The sequence below is a fragment of the Phodopus roborovskii genome, unplaced genomic scaffold (genome assembly GCF_943737965.1).
Source record: "Phodopus roborovskii unplaced genomic scaffold, PHOROB, whole genome shotgun sequence".
Taxonomy (NCBI): Eukaryota; Metazoa; Chordata; class Mammalia; order Rodentia; family Cricetidae; genus Phodopus; species Phodopus roborovskii.
The window spans coordinates 7805124-7823503 of record NW_026126460.1 but is presented as its reverse complement, the minus strand read 5'-3'; the positions used below and the strand labels follow the sequence as shown (position 1 = coordinate 7823503).

At 41.6% G+C, this 18380-nt stretch overlaps 1 protein-coding gene across 1 annotated transcript in view; it reads right to left on the bottom strand.

Moving 5' to 3' along the window:
• LOC127226353 (cytochrome P450 20A1) overlaps positions 1 to 18380 on the bottom strand; it is a 39603-nt gene that overhangs the window by 15605 nt on the left and 5618 nt on the right. Inside the window, exons 2-6 of the mRNA XM_051190294.1 lie at positions 17156 to 17205; positions 16262 to 16428; positions 14980 to 15122; positions 5461 to 5628; positions 1600 to 1678 (exon numbers count right to left, since the gene is read on the bottom strand). Of these exons, the coding sequence (XP_051046251.1) occupies positions 1600 to 1678; positions 5461 to 5628; positions 14980 to 15122; positions 16262 to 16428; positions 17156 to 17205 (607 nt within the window). The remainder of the gene's footprint in view (positions 1 to 1599; positions 1679 to 5460; positions 5629 to 14979; positions 15123 to 16261; positions 16429 to 17155; positions 17206 to 18380) is intronic.

Below are 18380 nucleotides of genomic sequence, written 5' to 3'. Positions count from 1 at the left end.
TGTCTCCTCCTCTGCTGTCCCCTCAAGTGCTGGAGTTACATACAGGTGTGTGCCATCACACCCAGATTCTGTATATGCTAAATCTGAACTCAAGTCCTCATGCAGGAACAACCATAGAATTGCCAACTGAGCCATCCCCCAGCCCTACAAAATACTACTTTTCTATGTGAATTTTATTTTTTATTTTGTAAACTCTAATATCTTTTATTTGTGTGTGCACACTCATGTGAGTACATGCAGCTGCCCTCAGAGGTAGGAGGATATCAGACCCCTGGGAGCTGGAATTACAAGTGTTTGTGATCTACCCAATATGGATATTAAGATGTAAACTCAACTGCTAAGCCATCTCTCTAGCCCCTGTATGTAAATTTTATAAATCACTGTCAGAGGATTTAGAAGACATAATATTTCACTCACTTTTATAATGACAATTTTTTTTTTAATTGGGGGCTGGAGAGAGGGCTCAGCAGTTGGGAACACTTACTGTTGTTGCAGAAGTCCCAGGTTCCGTTCTCAGCACCCACATGGCTGCTCACAAAATATCTGTAACTCCAGTTCCGGAGGATTCAGCACCCTCTTCTGACCTCCTAGGGCACTGCACATACACTGCATATGCAAACATGCAGACAAAAAACCTCATTCATAGCCTGGTGGTGGCTGCAGAGTTTGAGGCCAGCCTGGTCTACAAGGCAAGTTCCAAGACAGCCAGAGCTGTTACACAGAGAAACCTTGTCTCAAAAACAAAACAAAAACAAAACAAAAAAACCAAACCAAACAAACAAAATCCAAAAAACTCATTCATTTAACATTTTTTTAAAAAGTTAATTTTAAAATTTTGATAATTTCCACAAATGCCTGTAGAATATTTAATCATTTTGACATTAGCAGTTTCTGTAACACTGGACATTTAGTTTGGCTTTGGTTTTCTCCTTACAGAAACAGTGCTGCCAATAATGAGGGTTAGAGGCACAGCTTGGTGGTAGACCGCATGCCTAACATCCTCACCACACACACATGTGTGAAAGTCTCCACAAGGGCTGGAGGTGGCTCGGTGGTTAAGAGCAGCAGCTGCTCTCCCAAAGCACCTGGGTTTGAGTGCAAGCACCCACACACGGAGGCTCATAACTGTTTGTAAGTTCCAGAGGATCGGACACTGGCTTCTGGGCTCTGTGGGTGCCAGCCATGGCAGTGGTACACAGATGTACATGTAGGCAAAACACCAATACACAACAAATAAAATTTAAAAGACCTTCACAAATATTTTCTTTAGAGAATTTCTTTAGAGAATTTCACCCGTGTTTATCGTTCATAATACACATCATTGAAGGACTTTCTAGTGTCCCCTCATGCTCTCCACAAGTCATGTATTGAGTGCATTGTGTTTTATCTGTCATTGAGTGAAATGTGGAAGGAAAAGCATAGAGAAAATATAAATGGCTAACAATCTTACCAATCCAAGGTGAAACTACTAAAGTCAGGGCACATCTTTGAAACCTTATTAAATTCTGGGGGTGAGGCCTGGGGGTCTGGATCATCAGTAGAATACCTGCCTACCATGCACTACCCCAAAACTAGTGAATTAAGAGTGGCTAAACTTACCGTCTTGATATTGTTTTTTCCGAGTGGCATTTTTATCAAGTGACCCATCTAGAAAGCCTTTTCCAATCTCAGACCAAACCTAAAAACAAGAAGCCATGTAAGTACTACGTAGTATACGGATCTACTACACGAAGCTGAGCGATAAACACTGTAAAGTACTGAGGTTCTTCCTCCCTCTCCATCGATATGAGCGCTTCCCTTTCAGCTGGCTGTCCAATCACGTGATCCACAGTTCCCAAGAACAGGACTCAGATTTCTTTTTGTTAATGATTTTAATCAAGGCACTTTCAAATTACTTTAGATGGCACATGATTTCTTTTCCTTTCCTTTTGTTTTCTGAGACAGGGTTTCTCTGTGTAGCTTTGAAAGCCAGGCTGACCTCGAACGTACAGAGATTCACCTGCCTCTACTTCCCAAGTGCCCACCACTGAAGAGTTTCTTTTCTTAAAAGAAACACACAGGTAGAGGATGTAGCTTGGCTTGGGTGGTGGAGCACTTACCTTGCATCTCCCAAACTTTGGACTGGACACCCAGCATGAACTACACCTGGATATAGGCAGGCCATGCCTCTAATCAACACTCAGGAAAGGGACAGAGGAGGACCAGAAGTTCAAGGTCATCCGTGGCTACATAGAAACCAGCCTGGGCTACATGAGACCCTTGCCATGTGTACCCCACCCCCAAACCCACCCCAAAAACAAGGAAAAGAAGAGGAAGAAGACGAAACAGAGACCAAAAAGAACTTGGCAGCAGAGTGAGTCCACAGGTTTTTTTTTTAATTACATATATGTAATAACCTCAGGTATGAGGGGATTAAATCAATCACAGGTAACTATCAATTATTTCACTTGACTGACTGAAGCCAAGGAAATGTTGAAATTTAGTCTAAGATTTGAAGACAATAAGAAGAAAAATAGCTTCTAATCTTTCAAAATGGGGTTGTTAAACAAAAAACAAACCTTTAACTTAGTAACAATTCAAAACCTCTGGAAAAAAGTAAGAGAAAAAACCCACGAATGAGTGGGTAAATATTTCAAAAAATCATAGAGTTTAATCAAGTTTTTCTAATACTCATCTTAAAATGACTACAAGCAAAGTGAGCTGGGAATGGAGAATTTCTGAGTTTGAAGACAGTCAAGGCTACACAGAGAGACCCTGTCTTAAAAAAAAATCCACAAAAATTATTCATGTGTACATTTCAGATTGTGCTGTGGAATATTAGTTGAAGATGTGGAACATTTGTTTAATGATGGAAAGATGTGTTGCAATCTTTACTAGTTCATTTATTTAACTCCGTGAAGCTGTGTTACTTTGTCTGAATGGCCAAAAATAGGGAGGAGAGGGATAGGAGGGGCTATCAGGCAGAGAGAATAATTAGGAGGAGAAAAAGAGAAGAGGGTAAGTGAGATATGGAGACGGAGAAGAAGGTGCCAGGGGCCCACCACACAGCCAGACACAGAATACGAAGGAAAGAAAAGATCTACAGAAACAGGGAAAGGTAAAAGTCCTGAGGCAAAAAGTAAATGAAAGAATTTAAGTTGAGGAAAGCTAGCTAGAAACAAGCCAAGCTAAGGCCAGACAGTCATAAGAAAAAAATAATTGTCTCCATGTATTTATTTGGGATCTGGGTGTCAGGCCCCCAAAGAGCAAAGAGTAAAAAAACAATCAACTGCAAGAGTGTTCAGATGTCAAGATGGAGATGGCTCAGTTAATAAACCACTTGCCTTATAAATATAAGGAGCTGAGCCCACACAGAAAAGTGGAGGACTGGAGAAAAGGCCCAGTGGTTGAGAGTGCTCCATACCCAATCATTAGGACAGAGTTTGGAACTGAGAACCCATGTAACAGGCAAAAGCCCTGTAACTCTGACACCCTCTTGTACCTTCACAAATGCACAAATGCATCAGTGGCACATACATGTACATACAGTAATGCTATAAACACATAAAACAAGTAAATAAAAATACATATGTATATATACATTTTTTTTTTTTTTTTTTTTTTTTTTGGTCTTTTAAAACAGGTTTTCTCTGTGTAACAGTCCTGGCTGTCCTGGAACTCACTTTGTAGACCAGGCTAGCCTTGAACTCACTGAGGTCCACCTGTCTCTGCCTCCCAAGTGTTGGGACTAAAGGCATGTGCCGCCACCACCCGGCAAAATAAATACTTGTAAGTGGGTGTACTGGTTAGTTTTACGTGAACTTGACACAGCTAGAGTCATGACAGAGAGGAGGGAACCTCAATTGAGAAAATACCTCCTTAAGATGCAGCTATAAGCATTTTATTAGTTATTGATCAATGATGGAGTGTCCAGCCCATTGTGGTGGAGCCTCTTCTGGACTGGTGGTCCTGGGTTCTATAAGAAAGCAGGCTGAGTGAGCCATGGAGAGAAAGCCAGTGAGCAGCACCCTCCATGGCTTCTGCATCAACCCCTGCCTCCAGGTTCCAGCCCTGCTTGAGTTTCCTGTCCTGACTTCAGTGATGGACTACAACGTGTAAACTGGATAAACCCCTTCCTCCCTGACTTGCTTTTGGCCACGGTGTTTCCTCACTAAGACAGTGGGGTTGGGGACGCCCAACTGTAACTGAAGCAGGAGGAGCCCCTGGCTGAGAAGGTTGATGAACTCCAGGAGAATGAAAAGACCTTATCTCAAAGGAGATGGGTGACAATCCTGAGGACGACATCAGAAGTTGTCCTCTGGCCTCCCCACACACATGTACACATATGCAAATGCATCCGCCAACACACATGTACTATATAGTGATGAGATAGTAATCTTCAGTTCCTGATTATTTTTGTTTAGAACACACTGCTTTAACTATTAAACTGGGTGTGGTGGCATATAACTTTAATCCCAGTGCTCAGGAGGCGGTGAATCTTTGTGATCTACATAGTAAGTACCATGACAGCCAGAGCTACATAGAGAAACCCTGTGTCAAGGAAAGAAAAAAAACAAAAACTATTTGTGGACTTAAATAATGCAGTGAATGATTGCTCAAATCTCAAATCTGAGAAGTTAGGGATCATGACCTAAATATGATTTCAAAAAATAAGTTAATCTCATGTTGAAACCAATTTAAAAACTCTACATGTGAGTGTAGAGAAGACACAATTACTCAGTTTAGACTGAATTAGCCTTGCTGCTAATCATGTTCACTTCATTAGCATCTTCATGCTCCACTGATCATGCTGAACTTTCTATATAGGGAACAATCTAGTTCTAGTAAATGTAGCTTTTCCCTTGTTCTAGAATACAATAGTACTTTTATAGCATACTGTTAAGTATTATTTTTTTCATTTAATCATATACTTTTTACATTTCAAAAAGTGGTTACCTAAAAAGAAAACAGCTCTTCATATGATACAAAAAAAGCATCAATCATCTCAACTTCCATTGTTCTTTATAGGTCAAAACAAAGATGCTTAGATCTTTTTGAGAGGCACACAGCTAGGCAGATGGCTCAGTTGGTAACATGGCTGCTGTGCAAGTGTGAGATCCAAAATTCCAAATCTACATAAAAGTCAGGCATGGTGACACACACCTACAACCCTATGTTGGAGGCATGGTGATGACCAAATCCCTGAAGCTCCCAGCCAGTCACTCTAGCTGATCGCTGAGCTCAGGGCTCTGGGAGAGATATTATCTCAAAAATAAGATGGGGTAAATAAAAGGAAGATACTGAATATTAATCTCAGGTTATCACATAAATGGGCGTGTATGTACAAACATCCATACAAACATAACACATGCGTGCGCGCGCACACACACACACACACACACACACCTTCTTGAGAGGTAAAGGCAGCATTCAACTACGCAGTCTGATGAAATAACATTTTAAATGTTGTTCTTGACTCACTGTGCCATGAATCTTTTGGAAGCGGATGACTTCCTGTTCATCTTCAAATGTGCTACCCAGTACCATCCGTGTGACAGATTTCAAAGCAAAACCAAGCACATGCTGGCTCAGGGGTACATGCTGGGTCTCTGGGTAGGACAGCCATTTATCCAACAATTCTTCTGAAAGCTTGAAAAAAAAAAAAAACCAAATAACTCTTGACTTTTTCTCTCGATAAATCCTAAGAGGGATTCGGTAAGACAGCACATGTCATATGTACAACTGTGTAACCAAATTAAACACTTAGGTATTTCAGGCTGTGTCTTCACCTGTGACTACTTCTCTAGTGGTTTAACCTTCACATCAATAAAAGGACTAATTTTTAAAAGAAGACAGAATGGCCACAATAATAAACACAGAATATAAACTAAAAGTTCAAAACGGGAAAATATTAAACCTAGTAAGAGGGAGATCTTAAGAGTTCCAAAGTGTCAAGACTAATCCCTTGAGCTAGCTAACATTTCTTACAAGAACTTTGATACAATACTATGCAACTTCAAAATGACTTTCAGGCTGACAGTATAGTTGGGTGGTAGGTCATATGCCCAGCATGCCCCAGGTCCTGGGGTTCAATCCCCAGCACCACAAAACAGACAAACATGACAGACACATGAACTTCATGTCCTCAACAAAATAATTCACAGATAGCAGGCTCTCTCTCCCTAAGAATTTGGCTGCTCTAGAAATACTAAGTACAGAGTGTTAGAAATCATCTCTAAGTTTACACTGCATGCTGTGCAGAGAAGTATGCTAAAACTTCACGATGCTCTGCCCTGCCAGGGTGTGAGTCTGACAAGCAGCACCCCAGAGCTGTCTGACCCAAGCCCCACTGTTGCTGACAAGCCAACAAAAGCAGAGCGCATGTGGGGGTTGGAGCTACAGAGTTTGGGAGAACCCACAAGGAGTCCAGTACACATGCTCCTAAGAGGAGGCTACTTACTGAGCCAGGGTGTCTGTTTGTGTGCATGCCCACAGGTAGACCACAAACACAGAAAGACCCCAGGACACCCTCAGCTTTCACATCTGGAAAGTGTCAACATCTGTACAAGCAGGAAGTACAAGGTAAGGTTGGAGATAAAGAACCTGGGTAAGTGTTAAAGGGCACTCTGAACACAAAGTCAGTCTACAATCACTGAAAGAACTTTGCTCCTCCCCTACTACCTCCCTCTGTCTTTTGGCTTTTTTGAGATAGGCTTCCCTTCTTTTCTTATTGGCGGTAAGCTTGGTGGGTGAACTTCAGCACCTGCCCTGGGCACTAACCTATGGGAACAGATACTTCAGCAGTCACACTTGATGAAGAACAGACTCCACAATGAGAGTTTAGAAAAGACACTATGTGAGCAACTAATAATAATCACACAGACTGCAAATGCAAACTCCCGGGCAGGTGGAGGAAGGGATACCAAGAGTTGCCCCATAGGTATGTAAAGTGTGCAGTTTTAAATTAGGAAAAAAATGAGGCACACAAACAAAGAAGAAAGTTGGTGATCCAAGGAAATAAAGACCCAACAGAAACTATCTATGAAGAAGTTTAGGCAGCTGACTAAAGAACAGGCCTTTTTCTTGGGCTCTTTCCCTTGTTTGTTTGTCTTGGCCAATTCCGATAGGATAGTTTTTGTTAAAGCTTTTTTTTATCTTATTATAGTTTATTTTGGTATATTTTATTATCCCTTAGAAGACTGTTTTCTAAAGAAAAACACAAAGGGTATGGGTCCAGATGGGAGGGAGGGAGGTGAGGAGGAACTGGGAGATAGAAGGAGGAGAACCATAATCAGGATATATTATGTGAGAAGAAAAATCTATTCTCAATAAAAGGAAAAAATAATGCATACATGTATATATATACATACATTGTATATATACACACATATATATATATAAATCCCAAACATGGAAAGGAAAATAGACTTTTATATCAATTAGCTTAAATTGTAGGCAACGAACAAAAGGAAACTAGGCTAATGAAGTCTCAACAAATAATGGCTATCAATTGAAAGGCATACTTGACAGGGCTCTGCATAGAGTCCAGAGCAGAAAGGCCCAGGATGAAAATAAAACTCCACCAGGCAGACTCAACAGTGGGTTTAAGCAGAAGGATTAGAGCCATCAATGAACTAAGTGAACAGATCAAGTCAGAAGACAGTGGTTTAGGCCCATGAGTCAGCAGACTCGACAGACACAAATAAAGGGAAAAGACAAGCATGAAAAACAGCCCAATAAGCATGGTTGACAGAGTCTGACAAAAAGTTCCAGGAGAGTTCAATGGGATCACCTTTAAACAGCTTAACAGGCATGTAAGAAAACTAGAGCCTAACCACAGTCACACAGTAGACAAGGACCAAAGGAAAAAGGACACAGAGCTACACAAAGGAGAAGGACACATAGCTTATAGAGAAGGAAAGGGGCTGAGACTTTAACAGATGCCAACTATGGAAGAGGAACATCAGAAAGTAATAGTTCATTAAAGTTGAAAACATTTGCTCTTCCAAGGTACAGTTAGAAAAGAACCTCACAAACATGTATCCCACAAGGGACTGGCACATACAGCATTTTAAGAACTCTTGGGCCGAACAGCAGTGGCACAGGCACTCAGGAGGCAGAGGCAGGTGGATCTCTGTGAGTTTGAAGCCAGCCTGGATTACAGAGAGAGTTCCAGGGCAGCCAGGGTCACAAAGAGAAACCCTGCCTGGGGGGTGGGGGTGGGAACAAAAAACAAAACAAAACAACCTGCCACCACAACAAAAAGGAACAAAAACCAACCAACAAACAAAACAGTTTCTCCCCTGGGCTTCCAAGATGCCTTGTGCTTGCTCCTCAGGTTTCTGCATTGCCCACAGTTTCCCAGTGCCCCCCCCCTTGCAGTCACTGGCAAGCTCTCCACATCAGCACCAACTCCTGTAGCACCCTCCCTCCTTTCACAGAGCACCGCCCCCAGCGGCTTGTTTTGCTGTCCCATGAGAAAGCTGTGCCTCGGAGACATCTTTCTATGGACAGCCCTCCCCACCACCCGAGAGCAGGGCACTAGAGGATGACTTGCAGTGAGGCCGGGGAAGGGGGAGGTGCCACTGGTGTGGGTCGGAGTCTTCTTTGCCATTTGTAACTGTCAACACACTGCACAGGGCTTGGACAGCTCCAGGGAAGAGGCTCTCCAGGAACCCTCTTGCATCCCCAGAGCTGCTGACTGCTCACTGCTCTGCTATTCCATAGGCTTCGGAGTCTTGTTCTGACCAGTCACTCTCATAACTACAGTTCATTATAATTTTGATATCAAGCTTTCTCTATTTGATCAATTGTAAGCCTTTGCCCTCTGGTGAGACTCACTGTAGAAATGACAACCAAGAAAAATGACAAGACAGTGGTGTATGGCTCGTCACTTGGCAGCACAACTGAATTTGATCTTAGGGACTCGTACAGTAGAGCTCCCTCAAGTCATCCTCCCTGTCTCTGTCTCTGTCTCTGCCTCTCTCACAAATAAAAAAAGAAAAATGAAGAGAAATGGGGACAGGCGGGTCACTGACTTACCTCACCAGGTAAAGGCACCCATCACCAAGCCTGACAACCTAAGTTCCATCCTTGGGACACACATGGTGGAAAGAAATTACTGACTCCCAAAAGTCATCCTGTGACCTCCATACTCATGTGATACACAATGCATCCTCACAATTTAGTAATAGATTAAAGACAGATTGATTATAATGCTATTATGAAGTACAAAAATTAAGGAGAAAAAAAATAAAGATCAAAAATAAATAGAACAGTATTCTTCTGTATTTAAGGATGGAAGATTTTGTGTCATATGTTTTTAATGTAACGTATGTTTAGATAGCTTTAGGTATGTCAAATGACCAACACATGGAGCTGATAAGTGACAGGCGTGACACTACAGTGCAGTGGAGAAACGAGCCTTTCCTACAGGTTAAACTGTGTTAGCTGGACAACCACATGGAAATACTGAAGTCAATCTTTTTTGTTGATTTTTCAAGACAAGGTTTCTCTGTTTAACAGTTCTGGCTGTCCCAGAACTCACTTTGTAGACCAGGCTGACCTCGAACTCAGAGATCCACCTGCCTCTACTTCCCACGTGCTGGGATTAAAGGTGTGCACCACCACTGCCAGACTATTGAATTCAATCTTAATCCCGCTTGTTCCTAAGAATTCAATGAATTATATAGCTTTGCTTCTAATTAAATTTCAAAAAATACTCAGCAACGCACAAGTAATTAGTATTTTTTGTTGTACAGAAATATAAGTAATTTTTGCTTATTCATCTATTAATCTATTGCTGAACATTTAAGGCCACCACCACAACACAGGTCAGACATATAAGTAATAAAAGAAAAGCTAAAAATATAGGTAACTTAAAATATAAAAATTACTATTTTAGGTTTATTTTATTGTATGTGTATGAGTGTTTTGCCTGCATGTATGTATGTCTATTACATGTATGCCTGGTGCCCAAGGAGTTCTGGTCAGAAGAGGGCGTCAAATCCCCTGAAACTGGACTTACAGATGGTATTGAGCTACCATGTGGGTACTGGGAAGTGAACCCAGGTTCTCTGCAAGAGCAACAGTGCTCTTAACGCCTAAGCCATCTCTCCAGTTCCATTTTTATCTATCAGCTCTCATACACACACAAAATTATAAAATACCTAATATCTGATACCTAAAATCAGGAGAAAAATGTTTGCCTCAACTCATATGAAGAGTAAGTTCACTCCTCCTCCTCTTCATCGTCATCATTATCTCATCATCATCATCATCATCACCATCAGGTCCTCAACAGACTGAACGATGGCCACGTTTGCTGTAAGGAAGGGCTACCTTTACTCTGCCAGACCAAAGGTCAACAGCCCCAGGAAATACCTCTCAAATGCACCAGGAGCTAATGCTTCACCAGCTGTCTGGGCATCCTTTAGCTTAATTTAGTTCACATGTAAAACCAACCATCTCGAGGTCCTAACAGGGACACAGCGAGCTCAGACATCTCAGTCCTCTGGAGGTAGAGGCAGGCAGAGCTCTCTGATTTCAAGACTAGCCTGGTCTATGTAGTGAGTCCCAGGTCAGCTAGGGGTACATAGTGAGAACCTGCCTAAAACTTACTATATTTGCCCTAGGAAGCTGACACACCACCTAAGGAGCAGGCTCTGGGCATCAAGCCCCACAGCCTGTGCTCTCTAGCCTCAGACCTATGTCATCAGCTCCCCAGGTCAATAAAGAAGCAAATACCCCTGCTACCTTTCTTAATTCTAATCTATTATATCGATTTATTACCATTTAATTAATCTATTGCTGAACATTTAAGGCCCTTTCAATTTCTGCTACAACAAAGTGCTTAAAAGGTAATCTTCTAATACACCTCTGAATGCATTTGGCTTCTGTAAAATGTGAAATAGCTGATTAAGAGGTAATGTCTTAAGCCTTTTTGCCCTTTGCTCTGCTGCCTCTGGAAGCCATGTACCAACTTACATTCCTCAACTGTGTCATAATACCGAGCTTCATGCTTCTGATAGCACTATATACTTTGATTTCAAAACTTCTCAGTCAAAATAACAAATGACAACAACAACAAAAAAACCAAATCTCAACATTGCTTCATTTGACTTAAACAGTTTTCTCCACCTAATGCATGCTCATTCTTTTAGCGGTTTCCTACTGAGATTCATTTTTTTCTTCAGGTTGTAAAAGAGCTCTGTCACATGGCTAGTTTTTACATAAAACCCAGGGTGACTACACAGCTAAGAGGCGAATGTTGAGCCAAGCTGGGAAACTGTTCTTTAAGTCACTTAAACACAAACTGGGCTGTAATCTGTTCATGCATGCCTTACTCCAGTAGTTCTCAACCTTCTCACATGTGGCAACCCCAAACATAAAAGATTTTCATTGCTACTTCATAACTGTAAGTTTGCTACTGTTATGAATTGTAATATGAATATCTGATATGTAGGATAGTCTTAGGCAACCCAGTGAAAGGGTCGTTTGGCCCTCCAAAGGAGTCACGGCCCACAGATTGAGAACAGATGTCTTTATCCATCTGTTTTGTAGGGCTCTGTGCAATAATGCACATACTGTAACTGACTCACCGGTACAATATTTTTTCTGTTCTTTAGGCAAGCATAACTAGCTCATCTGCTATAGAATATGAATCCCTTTCCATGTGTGAATGCATGCTGTCTCAGGTGACAATTCTAGTAAGCTTTGTTTGAAAATTTCAGTATTATATGCTGACTTGGTACTAGAAGAAATGTCCAAATCTAAAACAAATATTTTCTTTTCCTAAAAGACATCTTTTAAGTCTGTCCTCAAAGTCTGTCATGTGTGATCAATGTACATTAACAAAAACGACAGTTCTTGATTGATTCCAGTGATCAAGTCACAGGAAAACGTCTATGCTGCAATATTCTATCATGAGCTATCCTCACATAAGTAAATCACATGTATATGATGCATAAACTGTCAAAGCTCAGGAACATGTGCTATCAGTTTTACTGTCCATGCTCTAAAGACACAACAACTTAGAGGCATTCTCAAAATAATCAAAATAAAATAACTATGGTAATTACAACTAACATAATACTGCATGGCAGAAAATTAACCTTAAACTATACCTGTAGGCAGGATTGTAATTTAACAGATAAGATTCAATTTGTTTGTTTGTTGAAACAATCTCAACCAGGCACGGTTTGAAGTCAGCCTAGTCTACATAACAAGTTCCAGGGCAGCCAGAGCTACATAGAGAAACCCTGTCTTAAAAAGAAAAAAAAAAAAAGAAAGAAAGAAAGAAAGAAAGAAACATACTCCCATTATATAGCCCAGATCTCAAACTACCAACATTCCTGCTTCAGCTTCCCCAGTGTGAGGACCGCATGCACCACGATGCCTCAGCACATACACACACACACACACACACACACACACACACACACACACACGAGTGTGAGGACGGCAAGCAGCACCGAGCAGGGCAAGGACCGTATATACCACCATGCTGCAGCCTCAGTAGATTCTGGATTGTAAATGAGCTGTTCAGAAAAAAATACAAAATTTCTTTAAAAAAATAAGCAATTATTTAATAATTATTGTGAAATTACTAGTATTTTGTTTGGTTTGGTTTTGGATTTTTGTTTCTCCCAATACATGGTCTCATTATATAGTTCTGGCTATTGTGGAACTCACTCTGTGGACTAGGCTGGCCTCAAACTCAGAGATTCACCTGCCTCCGCCTCCTGAGTTCTGGGATTAAAGGTGTGTATAACAACACTCATCAATTATTAATATTTTCATGAAGTGACTTTTAATTCTGCCTTGCATTAGGATGTTAATAGTACTAGAGAGTATAATAAAATTTTCCAAGCATAATAATGAGGGGAGAACCAAGCCTTATGTGTAAACAGTGAACCCTTTCCTATGATTTATTATTGTATGATCTTGGGCACGCTATTTAGTCTCTTCATCTTCAAAAAGGAGAAGTAATATTTAGCTATAAATTTATCAAGGACTAAGTAAGTTAATAACTAATTAACTCAAAATGTCTGGCTATTAATACTTGCACGATTCTATCAGTTAAGTGAATTCTCATATTGTAAAATCCAGAAGAATTTGTTTCATCAGAACATAGCCCATAGGAGCACGAAAGACAGAAGGGACACTCACAGAATTCAAGTGGAGATTCACACTAAGGTCAGGACAGGGCGGAGTTGGAGCACAGAGGGTGGAGTCAAGAAGGTTCAGTCATCAGACCACACAAGCCAAATGGTTTGCTGTGGTGATGAGAACCCTATAACCTGTTTTAAGGAGGTAACTCTGGCAAACGGTGCTGTTCTGCCTGATGGTAAAATAAGCTCTCACAGAGCGCTCAGCACTTCCTTGCTGACTGATCACTTAACACCACTATTTACTTACTTTTCTGAGACAGGGCCCAGACAAGCATCAAACTCAGTCAATATTAATATACATATTATACATGGTGAAACCGTGATTGTTTATACAGTTAGTTTCCATCTTTTCAATAACTATGACACATTACTTTGATAAATTATTTTAACAGGTCAAAGGTGAGTAGATTAGCTTTGGATGAAAGAAAGAATTCTTAGGGCTAGACAATAGAACACTTGCCTAAAATACGTGAGGGCCTTGGGTTAATACCAGCACAGTAAAGGTGGGGAGAAGGGAAGAGAAGAAAGCAAAAGCATTCCTTGAGACTTACTTGGATCAAGAGGAAGAAAAAGTGCTGAGATGAGGAAGAGGGGAGTTGCCATGACAGGGACTCAGCACAGGGCATCTGCAGCAAACAGAGGTTGCAATGGCCAGGGGCGTGGGTAAGATGAAGGTAAGGACAGAAAACTACCCAGTAACACAGCTCAGCTAAGAGCCTTTCGGGACAAAAAGGAAATGGTTTGTTTAGGCTTGAGTGTGACATGTACCCCCAGAAGGTTCATGTGCCGTGCACTATTGAGGCTAGGTCATGAACTGATCCACTGACAAGTTAATGTTCATGGCCTACTAGGTCAGGACGGTCAGAGAAAGCTGGTACATTCGCCCGCCCCTACCCCTTCTCACCCTGTTTTCTGGCTATCTTCAGGTTGGCAGATTTCCTTCACAACTTTCCACCATGATTCTGTCTTGCCACAGGCCGATGAGTGGTGGAACCAGCCAGTACAGACAGAAGCCTCTAAAACCATCAACCAAAATATGTTCTGCTCCTGTAAAGTGTTCCCAGGTACTTTCCTACAGCAACCAAAATGGACCACTACGGTATGGATACGTGTCGTCGTCATCATACTCAGACTTTGTAAGTCACCTGCAGAACTTCCTGAAGATGCTGGGCTCCCTTCCCACCAGCTCAGCATATCCAAGCAGGGGCCCAGTTATCTGCACTTTCAACGAGAGTTCCATGTCATGTGTGCCCAGATCATGCTTAGACAACACTGGCCTAAGAGTGACCAGAGGGCCCAGGAAGATGGCCCAGTAGACAGAGTACGAGACTATAGTTTGGAACCCCATCAATGCCTTTAATCCCAGCACTCAGGAGGCAGAGACAGGTTCTCCAACACCAGGCAGCTAGTTAAACTAGCCAAGTCACCCAGTGAGAGCAGACGTGCACACCTACCTATAATTACTACTACTACTACTACTAATAATAATACAATCTTTAAAAAGTAGCTTAGAAAAACAGGTAAGAGAAGAATGGCAGAAATAAGGCATACTGATAGTTTAGAGACACAATAGACATTGTTGTCTACACTGCATAACACCAGACCAAACATTTACCACCTGGGACACACTGTATACACCGTGCCTATACTGTATAACACCAGACCACGCAAGCACTTACCACCTGGGACACACGTACACACCATTGTCTACACTCTGTAAACACCATTGTCCACACTGCAGACCAAGCGCTTACCACCTGGGACACACGTACACACCCTTGTCTACACTCCGTATACACCCTTGTCTACACTGCAGACACTGCCTTACCTTTACCAGGAGAGGAAAGTTACTCTGCAAAGCAGCCGTCACGGCATTTCCGTACAGTTTCTTCCTCATGTGGTCTTCACTCACACTGCCGCCACCAGACTTATACCCTAGTAATGACTTCAACATGGTTTCAAATGGGTCCGCTGAAATAGACAGATACAGTGTCTCTATGTTAAAATAATAATTCAAAAGAGAAAATATTCAACAAGAAAACAGAGGTCAGTGAGGTAAGGGAGAGCAGAGAGCAAGGCCATCTTCCCAGATCACTATTGACAGTCTCTTGTAAATCTGGACAGTTCAAGGGTCAATGAAAATGGGCAAAACCACCCTGATTCAGAATTCCACCGTGTTTCACTAATGACTACTGTTTTCTTTTTTGGCCTGGATATCCTGTCTGAATGCATGTATGTCTGTGAACCACATGCCTGCAGGAGCCACAGCATGGCAAAGTATCCTCTAGGACAGGAGCTACAAGCAGTTGTGAGCCTCCATGTGGGAGCTGCTAATGAAACCTGGGTCCTCTGGGAAGAGCAGCCAGTACTCTGAACCCCTGAGCAACACACACACACACACACACACACACACAGAGAGAGAGAGAGAGAGAGAGACAGAGACAGAGACAGAGACAGAGAGATTTGACTAGATCGCCCGACCAACGAGCCCTTGGAAATGCTACCTCCTCAGTTTCGGGATGACAAGAGCATGTCACTGAAGGGACCAGACCCTCACCCAGCCCCCTGCTTTAGCAGCCATGACAGGCTACAGAAAAGAAAAAAAAATAAGGCAAGGAGTAATTGCTTTCTAAATAGCTATTCATTTTTTTCCCCAGAAATATCTATAGCTTTCATCCTGTTACAAAAATGCTGTTTTTCCTGATACCTGTTCATACAGTATGTAGTTACCGCTCAGCTCCACAAGTCTAATCCTATCACCGTATGAGTCTTTACATCAATCTAGTCTCTATACTGCACTATGAGACAGCACAGCTATCTCTCTCACTAACATCCTTCAGGCCTTTCCTACCTGCTCATACACATTAACCCTTCCAGACAGACTCTGGGACTATTTTCTCAGGCTCCCTCAAAAGGATTTCATTATGTGTATTTGTATATTAAAGATAAAAACAATTTCATACTATTGCATCCTATCAAATGAAACAACCAGGGCTTTAGTATGCACCTAACACACAGCACAGAGCATTCAATCATCAGTCATTCCAACCCAAGCCTTCCTTTAGTAACACTTGTTCTCTGAAGGCAAGGAGAAAGAAAATGTCACTTACAAGTCTTATTAGGGTTGAAGTGCTGCTCTAGGACGCCGGCAGTGCCCAAGCTGACCACAAGACGCCTGCCAAACCAGAAAGAGGCCACAGGCCCATATCTTTCATGCAAATTAACCAGGAACTCGTGCAAACTTCCACTGTTCACAATGTCTGGAAGGTTACCATCTCTGATAAAAGACACACATATCATAGAATCAATTCAACTTGGAAAAATCAGAAAGGCCATAGCCAATGCTGAATCAACAGTGACAACAGATGAAAGAGTCATTAATTTAAATTACTGAACAACCCCAAACTTGATTATACTTACCACCCCGCTGTTTCTGTGATTACACTTAGTAGTCATATGGATTTCTCTGAGAAGTTTGAGAATTCATGACACCTTGAAACCAAGTAAGAGCAATGCAAGGAACATCCGACACCATCCAGGATAACTACCCAACTGTTCGCTAGTCCCCTGATATCGATGGGCATTCTCACAGCCCAAGGAAACCCTAAGTTCAGCTTCCAAGGTTGTTTTGTTTTTCTATCCTGTTTCTGTATTATTTTCAGCTTTCTCTGGATGGGGAAAGGGGAAAGTAATGACAGACTGCCTTCCTCCCACATTGTAAAGAAAGTTAGTTTGTATGCCCAAAGGTAAATTTAAATAAAATGAGTAATGTAAAAATAAAGTGTAGGACTGAGGCTGAAATTCAAGACAACAACACTTGCTTACCAAGATTGGGGCCTTGGAATCCACCACAGCTCCCCCCCCCCACAAAAAGGAAGGAAAAACCCACAAAACGTAGTTTCTTATTTTAATGCTGAAAAGGAAGAAATGCCTCTATTTGATAAAGAAACAAAACAAAACAAACAAACCACAAGCAAACAAACAAGCAGCAGCAAAAACCTTACTTTTCTTCAGTTGGTGCAATCCCCGGAATTCCTGAGGCTTGTCTGGAAGCCTGAATGAAAAAAAAAAAGAAAAAAAAAAATAATGGCTTAGTGTAATGAGTTGTCACAGACATGAGAAGCCCTACATGTTTACACAGGACATCTCCAGGGCCTTGGATAACAGCCTTCCAAATCAGCTGGATCTCAGGGCTCATTTCTACACCAAAACAAAACTAATGTGCTCCTGGTCTAAGAAAGGATTATTTCATAGCTTTCCCTGTCAACTTTTCAAAAAACATTCTAAGAATTTAATAATTGCTCTAACAGTTAACCATACCATGTACATTTTTTCATGTGTGTGGGGGTGGTGGAGGGTGGGTGTACATTTAGCTACAGATACATGTATGTAGGTGCATGTGCACATACGTGTAGAGCCCAGAGATCAACACGGGTGTTGTTATCAAAGGCTGTCTGCCTTGGGTTTTTGAAACAAGGTCTCTCACTAGGATCTGGAGCTCCCTGATTGAATGAGGATAGCTCTCCAAACAATTCCAGGGATTCAACTGTGCCCTGTACTGGGACTAAAACTGGGTCCTGCTCTTCATGTGCATGTTGAGGATTGAACTCAAGACCATGCTTGCTCAGCATGCACTTTACCATTATCCTAGACCCCCACATCAGGGACCTCCTCTTGTTTCTATTGTACTGAACCTGCATATGGTCCCATTCATCTGGCTATAAAAAGAAAAAAAAATCATTGTCTAGTTTATAATTTGCTCATTTCTGAAATAAATATGTTCTTTCTAGTCAAATAAAAAACTAAAGTCAGGTGTAGTGGCCCAGATATGCAATCCCAGAATTCAGGAAACTGAAGGGTGACCTCATTCAAAGCTAGACAAAACTATATAGCATAGAATTCTCCAAAGATAAAATACAAATGGCTGAGAAATACTTAAATGTTCAACATCCTTAGTCATCAGGGAAATGCAAATCAAAACTGCTTTGAGATTTCATTTTGTGCTGTCAAAATGGCCAAGATCAGTAAGACCAATGACAGCTCATGCTGGGGAGAATGTGGGGTGACTGGAATACTAATCAACACAGAAATCAATGAGGAAGCTCCTCAGGGAGCTGGGAATTGATCTACCTCAATACCCAGCTTTACCACTACAGAGACACTTACTCAACCATGTTCATTTTCTGCTGTATTCATAACACCCAGGAACTGGAAGCAACTTGGATTACT